Source organism: Tachypleus tridentatus, chromosome 13 (genome assembly GCF_004210375.1).
Source record: "Tachypleus tridentatus isolate NWPU-2018 chromosome 13, ASM421037v1, whole genome shotgun sequence".
In the NCBI taxonomy this organism is placed as follows: domain Eukaryota; kingdom Metazoa; phylum Arthropoda; class Merostomata; order Xiphosura; family Limulidae; genus Tachypleus; species Tachypleus tridentatus.
Window position 1 is genome coordinate 201,599,479 of NC_134837.1, and position 20,500 is coordinate 201,619,978.

The following is a 20,500-nucleotide window of genomic DNA, read 5'->3' on the forward strand; positions in this document are numbered from 1 at the left end:
ACGTCTAGGGGGTGCACTCTTACAGTTCGGGAAATGCTGTCTTACGTTACAAGTTACAAATTTTGAAGTGTTCTAACAACCAGCATGTAAGTTGCAGTAAATAATGAAAGCCGTATTATTTATTATTACGACACTTTAGTTTTGGTGGTTGGAGAGATTTTAGTTCTCTTATTTAGCTATAACCCCCTTCAATGATATAGCCTTTTTCTTTAGGTTTGTTTGTTTTTGGAATTTCGCACAAAGCTACTCGAGGGCTATCTGTGCTAGCCGTCCCTAATTTAGCAGTGTAAGACTAGAGGGAAGGCAGCTAGTCATCACCACCCACCGCCAACTCTTGGGCTACTCTTTTACCAACGAATAGTGGGATTGACCGTAACATTATAACGCCCCCACGGCTGGGAGGGCGAGCATGTTTGGCGCGACGCGGGCGCGAACCCGCGACCCTCGGATTACGAGTCGCACGCCTTACGCGCTAGGCCATGCCAGGCCTTTTCTTTAGGAAAGAATTACCAACACTGTTGGTAGTGTGCTGTTTCTACCGTATTCTAGCATAGGTGTCACTAAGCACTAATACACGGGGTCCGTACCCGAATCTACAGTTGGTATCTTGAAAAATCAAAATACAAAACCATGATCGATATCGTCCCGAAACCCCAAAAATTACACCCGTGTACGTGTACGAGCCCCGAGTCTTTTAAACACAGGCCTAGCGACATCTTTACATATTATATTCTCCTTTCACCGTTTTGATCTACGTGAAGATGTATTATGTAGTTATTATACGACGATCCAGGACTTAGTCAACAGAGTTGTTAATATTCCAAAATACATACGCTGCTATCTCCCAGGCTTCGTTAATGAAGTCCACGGTCAGAGGGGAAGGGGAAGGTAAAATTCCAGTACGCTTAAAGTTGAGAAGGAACAGCTACGTTTCCCAGCGTGCACTGAGTGTCAGAGGGACACGTTTATTTTTAGGTCTAACACTTTCTTGTAACGTTATTAATTCGGGCAGTTCTTACAGAAACTACCTAGTGTTTTCTTCCTTGGTAACTAGTTTGGATGAAAATGAAGAGAAATTCGTATTGTTGTATAATTAGTGTTGGTGTTGTTTTCTTGTGGACATTTCCTTTCGGTAAGTTTCTGCAAGAGATTATGCAATGTGAGGTTTAAAATAGAGTAAGCCTGTAAAGTATGAAATTCGAGGTGCTGTAACTCGTACGAAATGATTTTGAACTTAGCGCACAGTTAAACGACGTGAAAAAACAGTTTCTGTTATCGTTTGGAACAGAAAACTCGCGTGAAAGTTAGTAAAGGTTGTTGTTTTTTGTTTGTTTTTTATGCAAACGAAGATCTTGTAGTTGTCTTTCTTCCCAGAATTCTTTCATCTCTGAAGTCAAGGCTACACGCTGGCAATTGTCGTACGACCTTTTAAAAGTTAAACGTTGTGCTACTAAAGCTGTATTATGATAACTTTCAGTTATCTTTTTATTAAGTACATTGATGTTAAGAATATAAGCAATCGTGTATACATATATCTTTATTAATAATTTATTATTAAGACTAGGCTAATTTCATGTATCACATTTAAGAATAACTGTTGCTAATGTACGACTTACAAGCAACTGACAAGAAGTATATCAATTAACATGAAAAGTGAACTATGATTAAAACTCACCGAATTATCCAATCAATAACTTCGCAGTTAACGACATTTTCTACTGTAATCCCAGAATTAACTGGACTAGTTCTGGCTATTTATAATAATGCAAAATAATTTTCATAGATGCAAAATTAATAAGAACAGCGAGAGGTGTTTAAAACGTTGTTAACCAACTTGATAAAGAAAAAATGTCAAAACAACAAAAACTGATTGATCCAAGTCCTGTTACGAATCCTGGTGTTGGTAAGTGACCAGCTTCGTGTATAATATCAATTTTTTTTAATGGTTTATATTAAAATTGAGAAGAAAATTGATTTAAATTGTACAAAATCAGTAGTTTTTGTACAAATTCATGTAATAATATTGCGTCGATTCGTGAATTTTACTTGTAGGAAATGTTATTGGTAGTAGTAATAAGAATACTATGAAGTAGTGTCAGTTATTTGACATTGTTAAGACCAAGCTCTCGTATGGTAAGAAATTGCCAAGTAAAGGTACTGATAAACAGGAAATCTTGAGACCATGAAAGAAGAATTACATGAAGTAACTAGTCATTATCATAAGACCAGCACTGCAAACTTGTTCACTGTTCTTACATCCTGCTTTTATTTGCTTAGTTGGGGGAGGGAGTTGCACCCATTTTACCCTTCCTCCCCTTAAACCAGCTGTATGACCCATGTTTTTGAAAATACTTCCTATATATTGCTACGAACTTGCTTGGATAATAACCACCTGACTGGTAATGCGTTATATTTAAATTGGGGTTTATATAAATAAGTAGTATTTGCCCGTCAAGTAGCGGGTATTTAAAACCTAAATCCCCACTTGAATGTATTAACACAATGTATCACCTTGGGATGTACTGCCGATTTCTGTGAAACATTTGCGGAATGTTAACACTAACAACAATACATGTTTTTAAAGATGTCTTAATTTTTTTAGATATAAATATTCGAAATTTTATGATCGTTTGAAAACTAATTTCTGCTATATTTTCCGGAAAAGTTAACCCTTTTCCAGATAGTCTCTGTTTTGTTCTTTCTTTCTTGAAAATAAATGACAATTATTTTACTATTGAATATTTGTTAACTCTCCAACCATTAATAATTAACACCTTCAGTTGTTTGTCTACCCTTTCATTTGACTTATGTTGGTTTTTGTTTTCTTATCCTTTATTATCTCATATTATTCTTATTAAATATTCGTAGTATTTCAGTAGGTTCAGGAAGTACCCGGATTTAGCTCCCTTACGTCATGAGAGTCAATGCAGAAAAGTTCAGCCTGTTATCCTATTTTTTCTGGGTTAAATAGCCCTATGGGACTGAGAACAGTTTATTTCTCTTGAGGTATGCATTACGTGTTAAGCGACACACCTTATTTTCAATGATAATATAAAAACACTCAGTTTTAGCATATCACTGAACAGTATTTAATTATTGATTCGCTCCCTAACTTATCAAAAATGACCGAGTAAGTTTTATCCCATAGTTTACCCTAACCTCACATTGATAGTTAAGTGAAATAAATAAGTTTTGCTTGATCAAGCTTGACTAACAAAGTGCAGTTGAGGTAGTCAAACGTCGTGAAATTCCTTTATGAGTCAATCAAAATTAAGATAATTCATGAAATAAATTCGTGGCGTATTCATAAAACAATTATTCGTAAAAATCAGTAAGATAAACAACAACTAATATACAGAAAAACTAGTGTGTTTTGGTAACACTACGTCCCAAGAACGAGTGTCATTGTAGGAACGTCGAAGTGTTACCTAATTTATTTGTTAGTCTATATACTGAAAATAAAACGTACAGGCAACAAAACTGGAAAAATTTGTTGATTTCTTAATTTAGAGTCACTGTTCACTGAAGAGGTTTGTTTTTATTAAAAACATTGGTGATACAACAAAAACAACTTAATTCAGACACGATACAAGTTTAATATTGAATCTATATTTAATAAATTGTATACACTTGACTGTAGGCTAGGTGACCCCACACTACGTCTTGGAGCTTCTTATACCAACAGTCACTACACTCAAGGTGTCACAGTACCAACCCCTCACGGACTCCTTTCACCCCTGTAATGAAGCTATTCTATATGATTAAATGGATATTGGCATTTATGACCCATCTTTCGAGAAATCAAGTGTGACGTAACGTGACACACGCTTGTTTTGTTTTTATGTCACACACACACAATATTAATACTCAACAGTCAAGTAAAATAAAACATCAGAAGGAAGGATTGCGTTACAAACAACAAATCAAAACTCTGCATAATAGTCATTTTTCTAATAAAAATCAAGAATTCTGCGCAAATCAAAAGGGTCTCCAGGGTACAGGCTGTAATGCGAGATATAAAGTGTACCCTAGATTTTACGTAGGGACACACCGCTTACGAGTCTTAACCTCCGTTCGCTCACATTAAGAAATCCATAAATAATAATAACAACAAAAATATTCAAAAGAAATAGAAATTAGGGGAGTGGGATGTGGGTGCTCAAGCCCACAACGTCCCACATCTATACCACCCTTCACTACCTGCAGACAGAAAGTAAAGAAAATAAGTTACTATCACTTTGGGGGTAAATTAGATCAACTTACCTCCTGAAGTTGGCATTCCAACCCCCATTACGGTAGTAAGGCACTAATTAGTAGCCCAATATACGTTATACTGGTATAAAGGGTCTCAACCAGTTATCTAGACTAAGCAGTATAACTTCCAACTACCATCTCTTAAGTCCATTGTAATTATCAATTATCAGATTCTTCACAAGTCTTTATATGCAATAAGATGTTCATCCGCATAAAAGTAGTTCCAAGTTGTTTAAATGACCATATTAACAACTAATATAATTATCAGAAACTTTCAGTAAAATTTCCTTAATTTTTTCTTTATATTTATTTATTACATTTTTACCACAGAATATTTTAATAACTTATTTTTTTAATTCATTAAATATTAATTTTTCTCTCAATATTTCAACATTAATAATATCTTACTATTTGTTACAATGCTCACAAAATCTTAATTGTGAAGTTATAATGCTTAGTACAGAAAGGTATGGTACACGATTAGTAAAAGAGAATAAATCATATATTGGAAACGAAAAAGATATTTCTTTTATCAAAAGTGTTTCGACTGATATCGTAATGTATTTTAATTTCTAAATCTAAATAATGTGACTGCATTAGAAATTGAAGTATTTTAAATTTCTAATTCTAGTGGATTACTAGTATTAATAACGTTATTTATCTCAGAATTATTCATACGAATTAAATCATCTACATATATATATGTGTGTGTGTGTAAGTTAAAACAATGTCCGGGTTTATGTAATTTTCAATAAACCTATTCTGAAAAAAAAATATTTATATAAATTTGCAATACAAGTAGAATAGTTAGCTTCCATTGGAACTCCTATTACTTGTTTAAAATATATGGTTATTAAAAAATATATAATCATTGTAAATGCAGAAATTTAGCTTATCCTTTATGTTTTTAGAGCTAAGTTTTCTTTCTTTCTTCCAGTACTATGAAAGTATAACAGGACTGTTCTATGAATGAATTCATAACAACAATTAACTATTTTAATGGAATTGTGGTTTACACTGTGGTACAATCAAATGTTTGAATATTCTTTACTCCTTCACGGTTTCTTTGATATTTTAAAATGGGTTGATTATTTTTTGTTATCCAAAACGTGTATTCCTTATTATTTACACTTATATTTTTTATTTATATCAAGTAAAAGATTAAGTAATTTATTTAATAAAATAGCCGTTTGTTTAATAATCGTTCTTATTGAATTAGAATTAAATATAAATTTAATTGGAGATTTAAGTAGTTTAGGAATAGCATATAGAAAAGGTAAATCTACAAAAGAATTTGGTTTAGGATAAAGTTTTTTTAGTTTTAGAAGAAACATATTCTTCTAATAATTCTTGAAATTTATCTTTAAGTGATTGAACGATAAATCTATATGGTATATCATTAGTTTTATGTAGGATAATTAAAATTTAATTTGTTTCAAGTACATAAAACTTCAATTCCAAAAACCATATGGGTGGATAAGATGAAGTATAATCAAGTTACAAAATATATTAATTATTATTGTTTTCAATAGATTTTAGAATATTTTATTTACTATATTTTGTGGCAATTTTGTATTTGGACCCATTTTTAGGTATTTTACATAATAGTTTATCTTTTATAATTTCCAAATTACCAGTAGTAATATCTTTATGAAAAGTGTCAATAAATTAACTATTTTTACAATCACAAGGTAACTTTATCTGCATTTAAATTAGTTAAAAACTTTTTATAGCTGCATAATAGTGGACCGATTGGAACTTCGTATTTATAACTAACGGTAAACTTTAAGTTTGTACAAAAAAATATATTACTTTTGTGGAGTGATGAATAACTTTAGAAATCGTCAATCCATTGGATACTTTGTTTAAAATTAATTACCAAATATAAATTTTAAACTGAGTTTCTCTTTTTTAAATTTGATAAATCATTAACTTTTAATCGATATTTTATAACGTCTAAAGATAACTGCTTTGCGTGATCGTTTCGAAATTCAATTTTTTTAGTATATTAATAAATATTTTTATTTTAAGAAGATTAAGCTAATAAATCTTGAAAAATAATTTACGTACATTCATATTAGAATAAGAGTATTGTCTAAATTACTACAAAATTATGTGACGTATAGTAATGTAAGTTAATACAAATTATATACGGTGAACCGTGTGACGTACAGTAATGTAAGCTAGTACATTTTTAAAATCCTTGATATTTACTGAAACTTATTCCATCAATTTTTTTACAATATTATTCAAAGTTTAAAAGACGTACATCTCATGAACCAACTGATAAACTCTTAAATTATATCCTAAATCAATGTAAGTTGTATAAATATGTATTACAAGTAAATATTAAAGAAAGTTTTTTAATATAAATTTCCAATTTTTGCCTATTTTACAACACTACGACAAACAGTTGTGTAATATTCTGTGTAATTGTTTATTTTAATTTTGTAAAATAGGAAAAATGTGTAAATTAGTTATTTTATTATTTAAATATTAGACTGTCTAGGCCTAGTTTATTTTCTTAAGGCAACTTTCAAAGTGGGTTTTCTTTTTAAGATTAAGTTTTATGTGGAAACTTATAAAAATACAGTTTAGCCTCATTAAGTCTGAGGCAGTTTTTTAACGAACTTTAAACTTTTTAATGATTGAATTGTGGTTTTATGATTAATATTTCTCGGTAGTAATAAAACTTTATATTAAATGGAAACATTATTTATTTTTATTCTTTTGTACTGATAAACAAGGGTACAGAAACAAAGCTAGTTCAATGGTCAAATTCACATTTTCTGTTTGCAATATCACTATTAACAAAAACTCATCTTTGGTAGCTCCGCCCTTATCCGTACCAAACAGAGGTGATAATCTTTCTATTCTTATACCAGACCTCTTAGTTCGCCTCATCCTTTCAAAACTTTTGAGCCTTGCTCAATAAGGATCTATTTAAGTATTTATTATAATAATTTATGTAAACAAAAAGCTAATCGGTGCTAACTTTTAAGATTAATGATTGTTAACCCTTAAATCAACGTAGGCCATGTGATCGGTCATTTTTATCCCATGTTCATTTATTTAGTTAACCTTGTATGAATTCGCCATTAAGATAAATTTAAGTGCAAGATTTTTTTTTTTTTTTTTGTAGTTAAGCGTATGGCTATAGAATATGCTTGTGTGCTGTGCCCACCTGAAATATCAAAACCCGGTTTTAAAATTTATAAGCATTCAGCGTAGCTACTTAGTTTAGATGTTTTGTTTCATAGCACCCATTTGACACAAACTCGAACTGTCTATTTTCAAATTCTGCTTGATCAGACTAAGTTCTGCAACACCAGAGAAAAGATTGGTAATCAATCAGTAACCAGTTTTGCTTTGAACAAAACTGACGAATCGTCAGAATGAAGAATTTAGTTCAATTTATGGAACCATCATCAACTGAATGTCTTCAGATCTTCTGGATGAATGCTGTATGGCTGCAGTTACTGTTAGTTTGATGTCAAATACATTTGACAGTGATTTTTAAGAAGGATAATGAAAAGTGTAAATTGATTTCAGTGTGGGTTAGTTACATGATATATCGTGTTTATTGATCAAGAATGTCAACTTTCCTGAAGAGAGTAAAAATAAACCACTATAGAAAACATAGTGAAGCATAAAGATGGGGTAGAACAGAGGACACGAGGTTTAGTTACTTTCTGAATTTATGTAGTAAAAGAAATATACACTTCAATGTGAAGGGGCGTTTGATTGTTTTAAATTTCCTCGTCCTCCGGTGATAAAGAAGTATAAAAACAGATAATGGTGACCCAGAACAACAAAATTACGATGTAAAATGGTGTTATTTTTAGTTTTTCAATTCCCCTGGTGGGAAATATTTGCTTAACTGTTTCATTCTACCCTTGCCGAGCAAAACGAGTGTGAAAGAACCTGGACTCCAAACTCTTGTTTAGTTACGTCATTCAAGGAAACGTGTGCATGCATCTGGTTTTGAGAATATGTTCATCACCTGCTTTGGTTAATTATAATAGGATAACTTTAGACAACCAAACGATCCTTAAAAACTGTGTACTTAAGTTTTCATCATGCTCCTGGTGGTGAGTAAAGGAGTACGGGAACCTTGAAGATAGATCACGTGAACCACAGTCGCTGATTGACTGTAGCAACGTAAACGTAACATGCTTCTGAATTATGTGCTGCACTTTGAACTTTCATATGAAGCAATCAAGCTTAGCGACAGACAGAAAAACTTTCAAAATATTACTCACGGATAATAAAAAGTGAGGTACTGGAGTACTATCAGTTTTATATTTTATATTTATGGTAAACCTATCGAGATGGTAGGCATATCAGTTTTGTATCTTTTATTTATGGTAAGCCTATTAGGTAGAACGGAAGTTCATAATACCCTACCACCTAACGTTCACAAGAAAAGGAATGACTGCCACTCTTATAATGCATCCAAAGTTTAAAATGGTATTGCACAAATTCAAACCTGCCTCACCATTTTTGAAACTGTACCACTGGGGAACTGCCCAGAGATGACCTATTTGGGAAAATGTTATTTATATGGCGAATATATTTACTATATTTCACGTTGATGATGTTATTTTAAACATTAACATCGGATATGCACCTTAAAACCGTCCTGCTTTGAAAAGAAAACTACGCCTACTATGCCATTTTACTGGTAAAGCCATTGTGAGTGTGTGTTCATATACTGAAGTTGTTAGTTTAGTATACTTGTTACTGTTAGTAAATGACCGAACCTTTACTAGGATCAACTTGTTCACGTGGTTCTTGCAGTTGTTTATTCTGCGCACGTGACTGCGTTGATATGAGTCCACCACATAGTTGCGTTAGTGTAGTATTAAAACGCGTAATAGTATTTAATCATTTTATAAATTTTAGTTGGAAATGTTAATTGCTGCACGTATAGTTGAAACGTCGTATTTTATCATGGCTTATACGTATTGCTTTCTCCCAAAGAGTTTAGGGACTTACAGCGATAAAATCCATGGTTCGAGTCGCTGTGCTGAATAGTTGTAACACAGAATAAACACGTGTTTTTTTTTATGTACCAGAAAATGGTGGACAATGATATGGCGAAAAATAGTTTAAATCTGTCCTGGGTAGAAACGATTCACATAAACAGATGTAAACTGTAATCATATGGTGATTTCAGTTCGCATGTCTCTTCGCCCCACATTCGAACCCGAGATTCCTCACACAAAACTGAGATGAAACGGTAATCCCTAGTTGTTCTTTAACAACTTAAACTGCTACGACTGGAGAAAACAGACTCCAGTTTCCTACTTACTTTTTCTTTTCCACTTAATATAGCACATACTCCCACGGAAGCTAACTTTGTGTAGCACATACTCCCGCGTAAAGCTGGCTTCTAAAACCATTCAAGTGATTTGTGGCTTGTTTCGCTTACCTTATCACCAGCCTAAACATGAAAGAACAACGACTCGTGTTCGGCTCATCGACCTTGTCTAGCTGACTGTACTAGTTGATACACAAAACGTCCGAAGTGTTGGTTACAGTGTGCTGAACTGATATGTTGAAAACAAGTGGCCCAGCAAACTGAAGTCGTTGAATAGAAAACATTTTCTTTGTAAGTGTGCGTGATAAGCCAAGGAATGAGATGTCTTACCAACATGGGAGATTTAGGAATAAAGCTTTAGATATGTCTATAGAAATATGTCCGGACTGATCGAGGTCATCTGCCCTCTCGGAGGCTTCATTGTCTGTGAAACAGAATATAATCAAAGTGTATTCGAATCGGATGGAGTATAAGTTTGTAACATTGAAACAAAAACGTTACCTCATATTTACTAGTCAATCATTGTTAAGTACATTATTAATACTACACCACTACTATATAGATTCACCCTTTCCTCTCGTATATTTGATGAATGACCCACCATATTTACAGCTGAGATCCTGATCCATCTCTGCTACCAAATCAGCTAGATTACAGTGGATATCGTGACCCATCTTTGTTATCAAGCTTAGCTGGTTTATAGCTGAGATCATGATCCATCTCTGCACCACAGTTGTTAGTGTTATTGACTTTTTTCACAACTTGAGTCGTCATTGTCAACACTTCTTGTTTTTCTCGGACGAAACCATTATGTTCCGAGTTACGATTGTGTGTTAACCCTTGGTTATTAGAAAGGATAGGTTACGATTGTGTGTTAACCCTTGGTTATTAGAAAGGATAGGTTACGATTGTGTGTTAACCCTTGGTTATTAGAAAGGATAGGTTACGATTGTGTGTTAACCCTTGGTTATTAGAAAGGATAGGTTACGATTGTGTGTTAACCCTTGGTTATTAGAAAGGGTAGGTTACGATTGTGTGTTAACCCTTGGTTATTAGAAAGGATAGGTTACGATTGTGTGTTAACCCTTGGTTATTAGAAAGGATAGGTTACGATTGTGTGTTAACCCTTGGTTATTAGAAGGATAGGTTACGATTGTGTGTTAACCCTTGGTTATTAGAAAGGATAGGTTACGATTGTGTGTTAACCCTTGGTTATTAGAAGGATAGGTTACGATTGTGTGTTAACCCTTGGTTATTAGAAAGGATAGGTTACGATTGTGTGTTAACCCTTGGTTATTAGAAAGGATAGGTTACGATTGTGTGTTAACCCTTGGTTATTAGAAAGGATAGGTTACGATTGTGTGTTAACCCTTGGTTATTAGAAAGGATAGGTTACGATTGTGTGTTAACCCTTGTTTATTAGAAAGGTAAAGCATGACGGGTGATGATTATTTGGCAATGCTCATTCTTCATTATTCCTTTTTTTTTTTTAATGTCCCGAACATCAGAAGCAGAGAAAGAACATCACAGAATGTGTCGCCCCCTTGCATGAATTTGTCGTACTAAATATTTTCGCAAAACTCGGAAGTTGTAAAAAAGGAAAAAAATTCAAATTTAGTTTTATCGCTCCACCAATCTTTGTTCCATTCATTAGTTTTGCTTGCCCGAAAGTTACCCAAAATAATCTAGAAAATGTTTTTATTCAGGCGTATTAGAATGTTTTAGCCGTGTTTATTCGAGTATTGTATTAACACATTATGTTGCGAGACGCAAACTTTTCATTTTACTGTATGTTAGTGCACAGTTGGTGTAAGCATAAAAAAGTTAGGACTTTTAATTTACCTACAGTAACGTCCTCCCGATATGTCAACGGGTAAGTTTACTGACTTACAACGCCGAGTTCGATTCCCGGCGATAAACACAGTACAGAGCTGAATGTGACTTTATTAAAGAAATCCACAGCAACACCCAAACTCAATTTTGATTGCAGATCAAACAGATCTAACTAATTAATATGGAGGGTCACTTATTTCTTTTAATATTGGAAGACGAGTTAAAGTTAATACTCTCAACCACAGGTTCTGTAAATACAGGATGGCCGGAGTAGAATAATATATGTTTTACTTACCATGTTGTCTGTTTCAGAGGGTTATAGTATTTTTTTCAAAAAAAAAAAAAGGTTTGTATCCTTGGTTTCCCAGCAGAATGCTTGTTAACCAAGTACTTTGTTATAGTGCTTGATACTATTTTTGTTTTCTTGTCGCATCAAACATGCTCGCCTTTTCAGCCGTAGGAACGTTATAATGTGACGGTCAATCCTACTATTCGTTGGTAAAAGAGTAGCCAAAGAGTTGGCGGTGGGTGGTGATAACTAGCTACCTTACCTCTAGTCTCACATTGCTAAATTAGGGAGGGCTAGCGCAGATAGCCCTCGTGTAGCTTTGCGCGAAATTCAAAAACAAACAAACTATTCTTGTTGGTTTTACTACTCCCCGTATTTAAACAGTTAAGGTTTACCTGATCGAGGACTAAAAATGTTTTCAATTTTAAATGTAGTTTTGTTTCATATGATTACATTCTAAACCTGGCCTCTTGGTGAACTATATGTATTAATAACGATATCACTACGTTAAACCATATATTAGCTTTCTCTCAATAAGTACAACGATGGTTGAGTGTTGAAACCATTTGTTACTGTTCTGTTAGTAATTGCAACGATGACTGAGTGTTAAAATCATTGACTAGTGTTCTGTCAGTAATTTATCACGATGGTTGAGTGTTAAAGCTATTGACTAGTGTTCTGTGTTAGTAATTTATCACGATGGTTGAGTGTTAAAGCTATTGACTAGTGTTCTGTGTTAGTAATTAATCACGGTGGTTGAGTGTTATAATGGTTACTGTAAACACTTTTCTTTTCTTCCAATTGACGGGTAGATTCCGTGATAAACTTTCTATTGTGTAAAGTTAATAGATGTCACAACTATCAATGTTTTGATCTATTGTTATTACAACAGTTTCTGTTAACCTTTTTTTGTTGCTGTTGTTCCAATGGGCGGAAGGTGCTGGGATAAAATGTCACTCGTGTAATTCGCACATGAACGAACAGTGCGACACTCTGGCGGGTAATGCCACGAGGTACCTTGTGGACTGTGACGACAAGGTCGCTGAAAACTGGAAGGACGTCAACTATACATTGTGTAGGAAGATTGTGATGACATGTAAGTATTTGACTAAAAACTTGAACTTTGTTATACGGAATAAATAAACATCGTTGTAAGATATATATCTTAAACTAAAATATTAAGTTTAGATGTGTGGCTGCTAGAGGGAGATCACTACCACACTTTAGCCCAGCGCTTAGTCTGAGGCCTTACAATGCAGGTAAACAGAGCACACACCCAACTACTCGCCAAAACAATCAAACTAAATGAACTTGAACAAGCAATCAAAAATACAAGAAACAAAGCACCAGGAAACGATGGAATACAAGCAATACTTCTAAAAAAAAGGCACTCCAAAATGATTTGACCACCTATTAGCTATCTTTAATTTATGTCTGTACTCTGGATACATTCCAGTTTCTTGGAAGCAAGCTAATATATTAATGTTCCACAAAGAAGGTAAACCAACCAATAAACCAAACAATTATCGACCGATCAGCCTGACCATCTGTGCAGGTAAAATTCTCGAAAGAATAATAAGCAATACTCTCCACTTTTTTGGAGATCAATACAAAATTACCAGAAGAACAACATGAATTTAGAAAGTATAGACAAACAACAGAACTTAATTAGGTTAACTGAAACAATAATAAACAGCTTTAATAATAAAGAATGCACTGTTGCCTCGATATCGAGAAAGCATTCGACACTGTATGGTACAATGGTCTTCAGTTCCGTATGTATGAAATGGGACTACCGCGAGAAATTATTCGCTGGTTATCAAACTTTTTGGAAAATATAAAATGTAGAGTAAACATAGAGGGAACATTCTCGGAGTTCTTCACTCCAGAAGTTGGAGTCCCTCAAGGAGGGGTGGTTAGTCCTATTCTCTTCATCATGTATGTAAATAATATGTTACTAAAAGACCCAAACCATGGATACGCGTCTCAATTCACTGATGATGTAGAAATTTGGAAAAGTGCCCCAACACCTGAAATAGCAGCCACTAACTTACAACCACAACTAAATAGATTATGTGAATACTGCCAAAAATATAGAATTAAAATAAACACAGCAAAGACGCAACTAGTAATATTTTCAAAATCTACGAAATATCAAAAAGTTCAACCCCAAATCTACATGAATGGGGGAACTCCTTCAGACTGCTACATCTGCAAAATTTTTAGGATTAACATATGATTCGAAACTTACATGGATAAAACATGTAAATGACATAAAAAGTAATATTTGGCAAAGAATAAACTATGCTAGGAGTCTAACTGGTAAAAACTACGAAACAACACCAGAAAACATCATTAAAATATACAAGACATACATTAGATCTGTAATAGACTATGCAGCTCTTGCATGGATCAATGTAAGTGTAAAACAAATTCAAACCAAACTCCAAACATTACAGAATACACTAATTACATCAGCATACAGAGTACCTGAAACCACTTCATCAAAGTTCATGCATAAATAATCAAATACACAAACAATACCAGATGGGCTTCTACATAGTACAATAAAATATTTTGATAAAAATTGGCAAAAAAAAGAGTTATGTGAACTAGACAGATATTACATATATGATGAAGAGAGACCCAAATACCTCTCCCCGTTAAATTTGTACATCAGATCATTAAGACAAAATCATTTAAAATAATAATAATAGTAGTAGTATTAGAATAGAGATAAAACAGGCCACCTACGTTCTAGACTTATTAAAAAAATAATAAAAAATCAAAGAACAATATAAATGTACATTGTCCTGAAAAGGACCAGCCTAAACTTATGATATCACTCGAGTCATTCAGTATTTACTCGAAATATATTAATCTGGCGACTCCAACAAAGTCATGGAAGGAGGAAGAGGTCGAGTGTACCTGACCCTCCTGGGTATACACACAAATATCGATTTTGAAAATATCACTAATTGTGTCTTTACTGTGTTTATTTTAATTCTATATTTTTGGCAGTATTCACTTATTCTGTTTAGTTAATGTTGTACGTTAGTGGCTACAATTTCTGGTGTAGGGGCACTTTTCCAAATTGCTACATCATTAGCGAACTGTGACGAGTATCCATGATTTGGGTCTTTAAGTGGCATATTATTCACATACATGATGAAGAGAATAGGACTAACCACCTCTCCTTGAGGGACGCCAGCTTTTGGAGTGAAGAACTCCAAGAAAGTTCCCTCTGCGTGTACTCTGCATTTTCTATTTTCCAAAATGTAAAATAACCAGCGAATAATTCCACATGGTAGTCCCATTTCATACATACGGAATCGAAGACCATTGCCGAATTCTTTCTCGATATTGAGGAAGCAAGTGACAGTGCATTCTTTTTTATTAAAGCTATTTATTATCGTTTCAGTTAACCTAATTAAATGATCTGACGTTTGTCTAAATTTTAAAAATCTGTTTTGTTCTTCTGATGATTTTGAATTAATCTCCAAAAATGTGGAGAGTCTATTGCTTATTATTCTTTCAAGAATTTTGCTTACACAGCTGGTCAGGCTGATTGGTCGATAACTGTTTGGTTCATTGGCTGGTTTACCTTCTTTGTGGAACATTAATATATTAGCTTGCTTTCAAGAAACTGAAATGTATCCAGAGTACAGACATAAATTAAAGATAGCTAATAGGTGGTCAAATCATTTTGGAGTGCCTTTTTTTGAGAACAATTGTTTGTATGCCATCATTTCCTGATGCTTTATTTTTTGAATTTTTGATTGCTTGTTTGAGTTCAGTTAGTGTGATTTTTTTTTTTTTTGGTGAGCAGTAGGGTATTATAGTCATAAGTGTTATTAGTGTTACTGTTAATAATATTGATTGAAAAATATGGTTTGTATAATTCTATGTTCTTTGTTACATGGTTGTTTACTTTGTTGTAGAAATAGTTGTTCATGTCTGAGTCATTGTGTTTTGATGTCTGAAGGCTTCTGTTTTTTCTTTGTTGGTTTGTGCTAAGGTATTGTTATGTTCCAGTGTTGGGTATTTTCTTGTAGTGGGTTCATTTGTGAATCTTTTTAGGTGTAACCAGAACTTTCTAGAGTCGGTTTGTTTATTTAGTTGGGAGCAGAAGTTATTCCATTTTTCTTGTTTTGGCTGTTTAATTTCTGCTCTAATTTTATTTTTAATGCTTTAGTAATATTTATATTTTAGTTGCACCTGTTTTGTTTTAAGTTTGTATCAAAAGCGTTTTTGATTGTTCAGATTCTGAACAGAATCTTTTTCACTATAAACTAAATGTGTTTTAAAAAATGTACTAATTGAGCAAAACAATATATTTATATCAATTTCATAACCCACTAACTTCCCCCATACCCCAGAAAAACAGAAAAGATATGTTACTTAATGGATTCTTAAATGTATTTCAGTCACTGATGAAAAGCGGATCGTGAGAAGTTGTGGCTGGGAGAAACACCATTATGACTGCTACACCACCACGAGTCCAATCGTAAAGTCTTACATCTGTCAGTGCTTTGAAGATGGGTGTAATACTGCTCCAGGGGTCATTAGCGAGAAAGTGTTCTTACCTGTAGTCGTTCTGTTGTTCTCGTTATATCTTTTACAATAACAAATTTTTGGTATCTAAGAGAAAAAAAACAACAACAACAAAAAAAAAGTGCCAATTTTGAGGTCATCTTACAGAACACAAATGATATGTATAGTGCATAAGTTTTCAAATGACTATAAATTCTGAACATACATTAGGAAGCCTTTCGGAAATGATTAAACGATATCCTAGAATCCCGTGTTTTATAGGGAATTATAGTTATATGTTCTAATAAGTAGCAAGTGTAGATAAATAAGTATATAAATGGAGAAAACAAATATACGTATTCTAAAGCAAATAAACAAAATTTTCTTGTCTTTCTCTCTCTCTCTCTCTTATTAATTAATACGTTGTTTCGAAGAGGCTATATTCACACGGGTTTATTATTCAGAACATCACACTTTTTTTTAAAGGAGTAAAAAAATGTTTTTATTAAACTTTAAAGCACGTGAAAATAAACGAATATCACGCACTCCACTTTAAAAAAAGTTATGTGACAGTAACTATTCATAAATACAACAATTTTAAACGTTTGAACTAAATAATGGACTTTTGAATAATCATCGACCCGACTCTAAAATTTCAAAAGGCAATTTCAAGTTTAGCTGCAATGTATAAATAAAATAGGAAGGAGGTGCATGGATACTGAGTTGTTCTTAACACGTTGTTAATTAAGTAGCCTGTACGATTACATTAATATCGGTTATCGAGATATAAACGCATTATGTAAGTAATTTATGAAATTGATTTCACTGTTATTGCTGTTTCGTCTTCTGATAAAGCCAATAAGTAGTTAATTTTAATATATTGGTTTTCCAATAAATCTAGCCATTACATTCTTACAAAGTTTTCATGCATAGATTCACTAAACTTATTTCTATAACCGGGCTTAATGTTGATACAACGGTTGATAAAAGCACCAGTCTTATAACTCTGACTATAATTACTCATGTTGTTGTATGTGAGCAATAGCTGATAGAAGCACCAGTCTTATAACTCTGACTAAAATTACTCATGTTGTTCTTTTAGATTTTCTGACGTGAAGAGAGGTCAAGTGGGCGTGGTTGCAAGTTATTGTGACTGGCTGAGTTTTTTTTATATATATATAAACAATTCGTATTCCTAAGACTAACATGAGAAGAGTACTTTCATTTATAAGTGTGCTCTGTTATAACGAAATTATTTTTTCACATACTATGGTTATTTTTCTAATTATCTGAATCTTGAATACCCAAACATTGAACTTTTTTTTTTTTCCTCTATAGATTTGTGTTTGTGATGTTACTCAACAGTTGACATTACATTTCATAAGTCTCAATCATCATTTCTGACTCTGAGCCCTGTCTTACTGATTAATTAGGTAACATAAATAGATAGATACATCGACGGCCACGCCATTGCTCCATTGTAGTAAGATTCTTGGTTCGTTTGCGAAATTGCTTCCTGTTTTACTAGAAATAAATTATTAAGGTATTTGATGTGGTAACGAGCTGCAGTGTTTCAAATAAAACTTCATAATGAAAACATTAATATTTTAATTTTCAATAAAAATACACAATTATGATTAATGAGATTAGTTAGTTTTCTACATAACTTCCTAATGTTGATGAACACAGCAGAGAGATTCGTGTTGATTTTAATATCTATATGTGGTTAAAGAAGTGGACAGTCAACAACTGTACGTGGTCAAGAATAATTTATTGTTTTTAAGTCTAACCCTTGTCTTGGATCCAAACGATTTAACGAATAATGATTAAAAGTGTAAACTAGAAAAACTGTGTAATAAGTATAGGATAGGATGGATGACTTATGAAACTATAAACAAAACAGGGATTTGGTTTTAAAAAATTAGGAAATCAAATAGGATTTATTAGAAAGAACTGTTCTATAACCATTTAAAAACTAATAGCAAGAACATTTTATATTACAAACAGATGAACTACCAAGACCAGACGCTGTTACCCAAGGGTCTTAAAGGAGGTAAAGTTTATATACATGAATTTTTTTCTTTCACTTTTGATAAGACAGTAGAGAATGGGAAATACTTGAGGATCGGTGGATTGCTGATGTTACTCCTATTTTTAAAATAAGGTTGACAAAAGCTGCATTGTTAATTACAGTGCAATCAATCGTACTTGTATAATGGAAAGAATTATAAAGAGCTTTACAAATACAGTTTGTAAAAATATAATATCGTGAAAAACAGCTATAATGGATTCATTAAAGATAAATCTTACCCTACTATCCAGGTGGGATAAGGCGTTCGACTCGTAATCCGAGGGTGGCGGTTTCGAATCCCCATAGCACCAAACACGCTCCCCGTCTCAGCCGTGGTGGCGTTATAATGTTACGGTCAATACCGCTATTCGTTAGTAAAAGAGTAGCTCAAGAATTGGCGGTGGGTGGTGATGACTAGCTGCCTTCCCTCTAGTCTTACACTGCTAAATTAGGAACGGCTAGCGCAGATAGCCCTCGAGTAGCTTTGCGCGAAATTCAAAACAAACAAACAAGCTAGGTGTGTTCCAATTGACGATTAAAGTGTTGGATTGTAAATCTGAGTGTTAGTGGTGAGACTAAGCAAAAGAAGACCAAATAGTTAGCTAGGGACCCCTATTTACAACAACAAAAATTGTTTTCATCTAAAATTTACGTTATGCTTTTCAAGTTTTATACTCATTCACGAAAACGATCCAAAAACACGTCACTTGGTAACGGTCGGATGTTTGAAAATTGCAGTAGTAAGACACTCTCAGTGCATGATTTGAGAAAGATACTGGCATAGTGATGTTCGTGGCTATCAACTGCTTAAAGCTGTATTATTATATGTTGTGTTGATGTATTTTTTGTGGAAATTTATTATTTATATTTAATTGTTTATTTTTAAAGTTTGGTGAGAAGCCCAAGTGTGATTTTACAACGAGTGCGAATCGTGGGCCTTCTGTAGGGACGGTGGTAATCTAGTGAAGTCTCAAAGCAGGAAAAATGTCAATGTTAATAATAAAGTGGAAATATGTGTAATCTATTCTAAACCTTAAAGCTTTCAATTTATGTTATTTACAATTTTTTCACTAAAATTGGGCCTATTTGACTTACGGGAATATAAACACCGAACACACAAGACAAATGATCTCGTAACCGTTTGAGTGACTAACTTTTTTTTACACTATTAGTTATCATTGATCATTGATATTTTATGTAATCATTATTTTTAAACTGTTTATCAGGCTTGCTTCTGTGATATTCAGGTAAAGTTTTATCCAACAGATAAATTTAACGTATTCACAAAAGCCGTATTCTGGAAATGAGATGCAAAGAAAACTTACAACATAAATAAATAAAACAAATCATTACTTAAAATAGCGTGTGAAGTAGCTTATCTTCTGGCTTGCCCCTTAAGTTACGTTATGATTTTACTGACAACAGAGGCGGAGAAAAAAAAAATCCTAATAAGTCTGCGTGGAATAAGGGCCAAAAAATACTATACTGTATTTTAATAACAAACAAATAGAACATGAGGAAAGAAGAATCCCAACTCATACCAACTTGTCTTTTCCCTGTGAGAATGGGCACAGATACAAGGTTAAGTTGATACAAGAGACTAGCAGTTGTGTAGCTAACTATTATTTAAGTGTATTATTTAAGGTATTAATTAGTACGTACTTGCATCATGAATAAATGCAGAACATTTACACATAAATTTTTAAAAGTACCTAAATATGTTTGGAAAAGACATATTTTGTGCAAATTACAAAAGAGTGAAATTTATACCTATTTCAGCTACACCACTTATAAGAGCTATGGAGGTTAGGTAATTAGGGAAAGGAAAAACGTGATAAACCTATAAAATATAATCGATTAAAAATATTAAGATTACTCATTATTTAAAGAATTCGAACAATGCATCAATAAGAGAAAAACGTGATTCACATGTATAAAAACTTTACAAAGTAATATAAAATTTTAATTATTCAAAGCGACCTTTTCAGCACATTCGCTCTTCTTCAAGCTTCAGTTAAAGAGTGCGATATAAATAAATAAATCAAAAGTTAGTTTGAAATGTACAATAAAATATACAATTTAAGCATGTCAGATAACACAAGGAACTGCATAGCATAATCATAAATATTAATTATAAAAATAAAAATATTAAATATTTGTTATTTTTAATATTTGAATCTGCCCTCTATGAACATTG

At 33.0% G+C, this 20,500-nt stretch overlaps 1 protein-coding gene across 1 annotated transcript; it reads left to right on the top strand.

Annotated features, from left to right (window-relative positions):
* Positions 1 to 877: 877 nt before the first annotated feature.
* On the top strand, positions 878 to 16,622 carry LOC143237469 (uncharacterized). The gene is made up of 3 exons (XM_076476746.1): positions 878 to 1,132; positions 12,637 to 12,795; positions 16,127 to 16,622. Exons 1-3 carry the CDS (start codon positions 1,060 to 1,062, stop codon positions 16,324 to 16,326), a joined length of 432 nt encoding a protein of 143 aa, XP_076332861.1. The 5' UTR covers positions 878 to 1,059; the 3' UTR covers positions 16,327 to 16,622.
* The last annotated feature ends 3,878 nt before the right edge of the window (positions 16,623 to 20,500 follow it).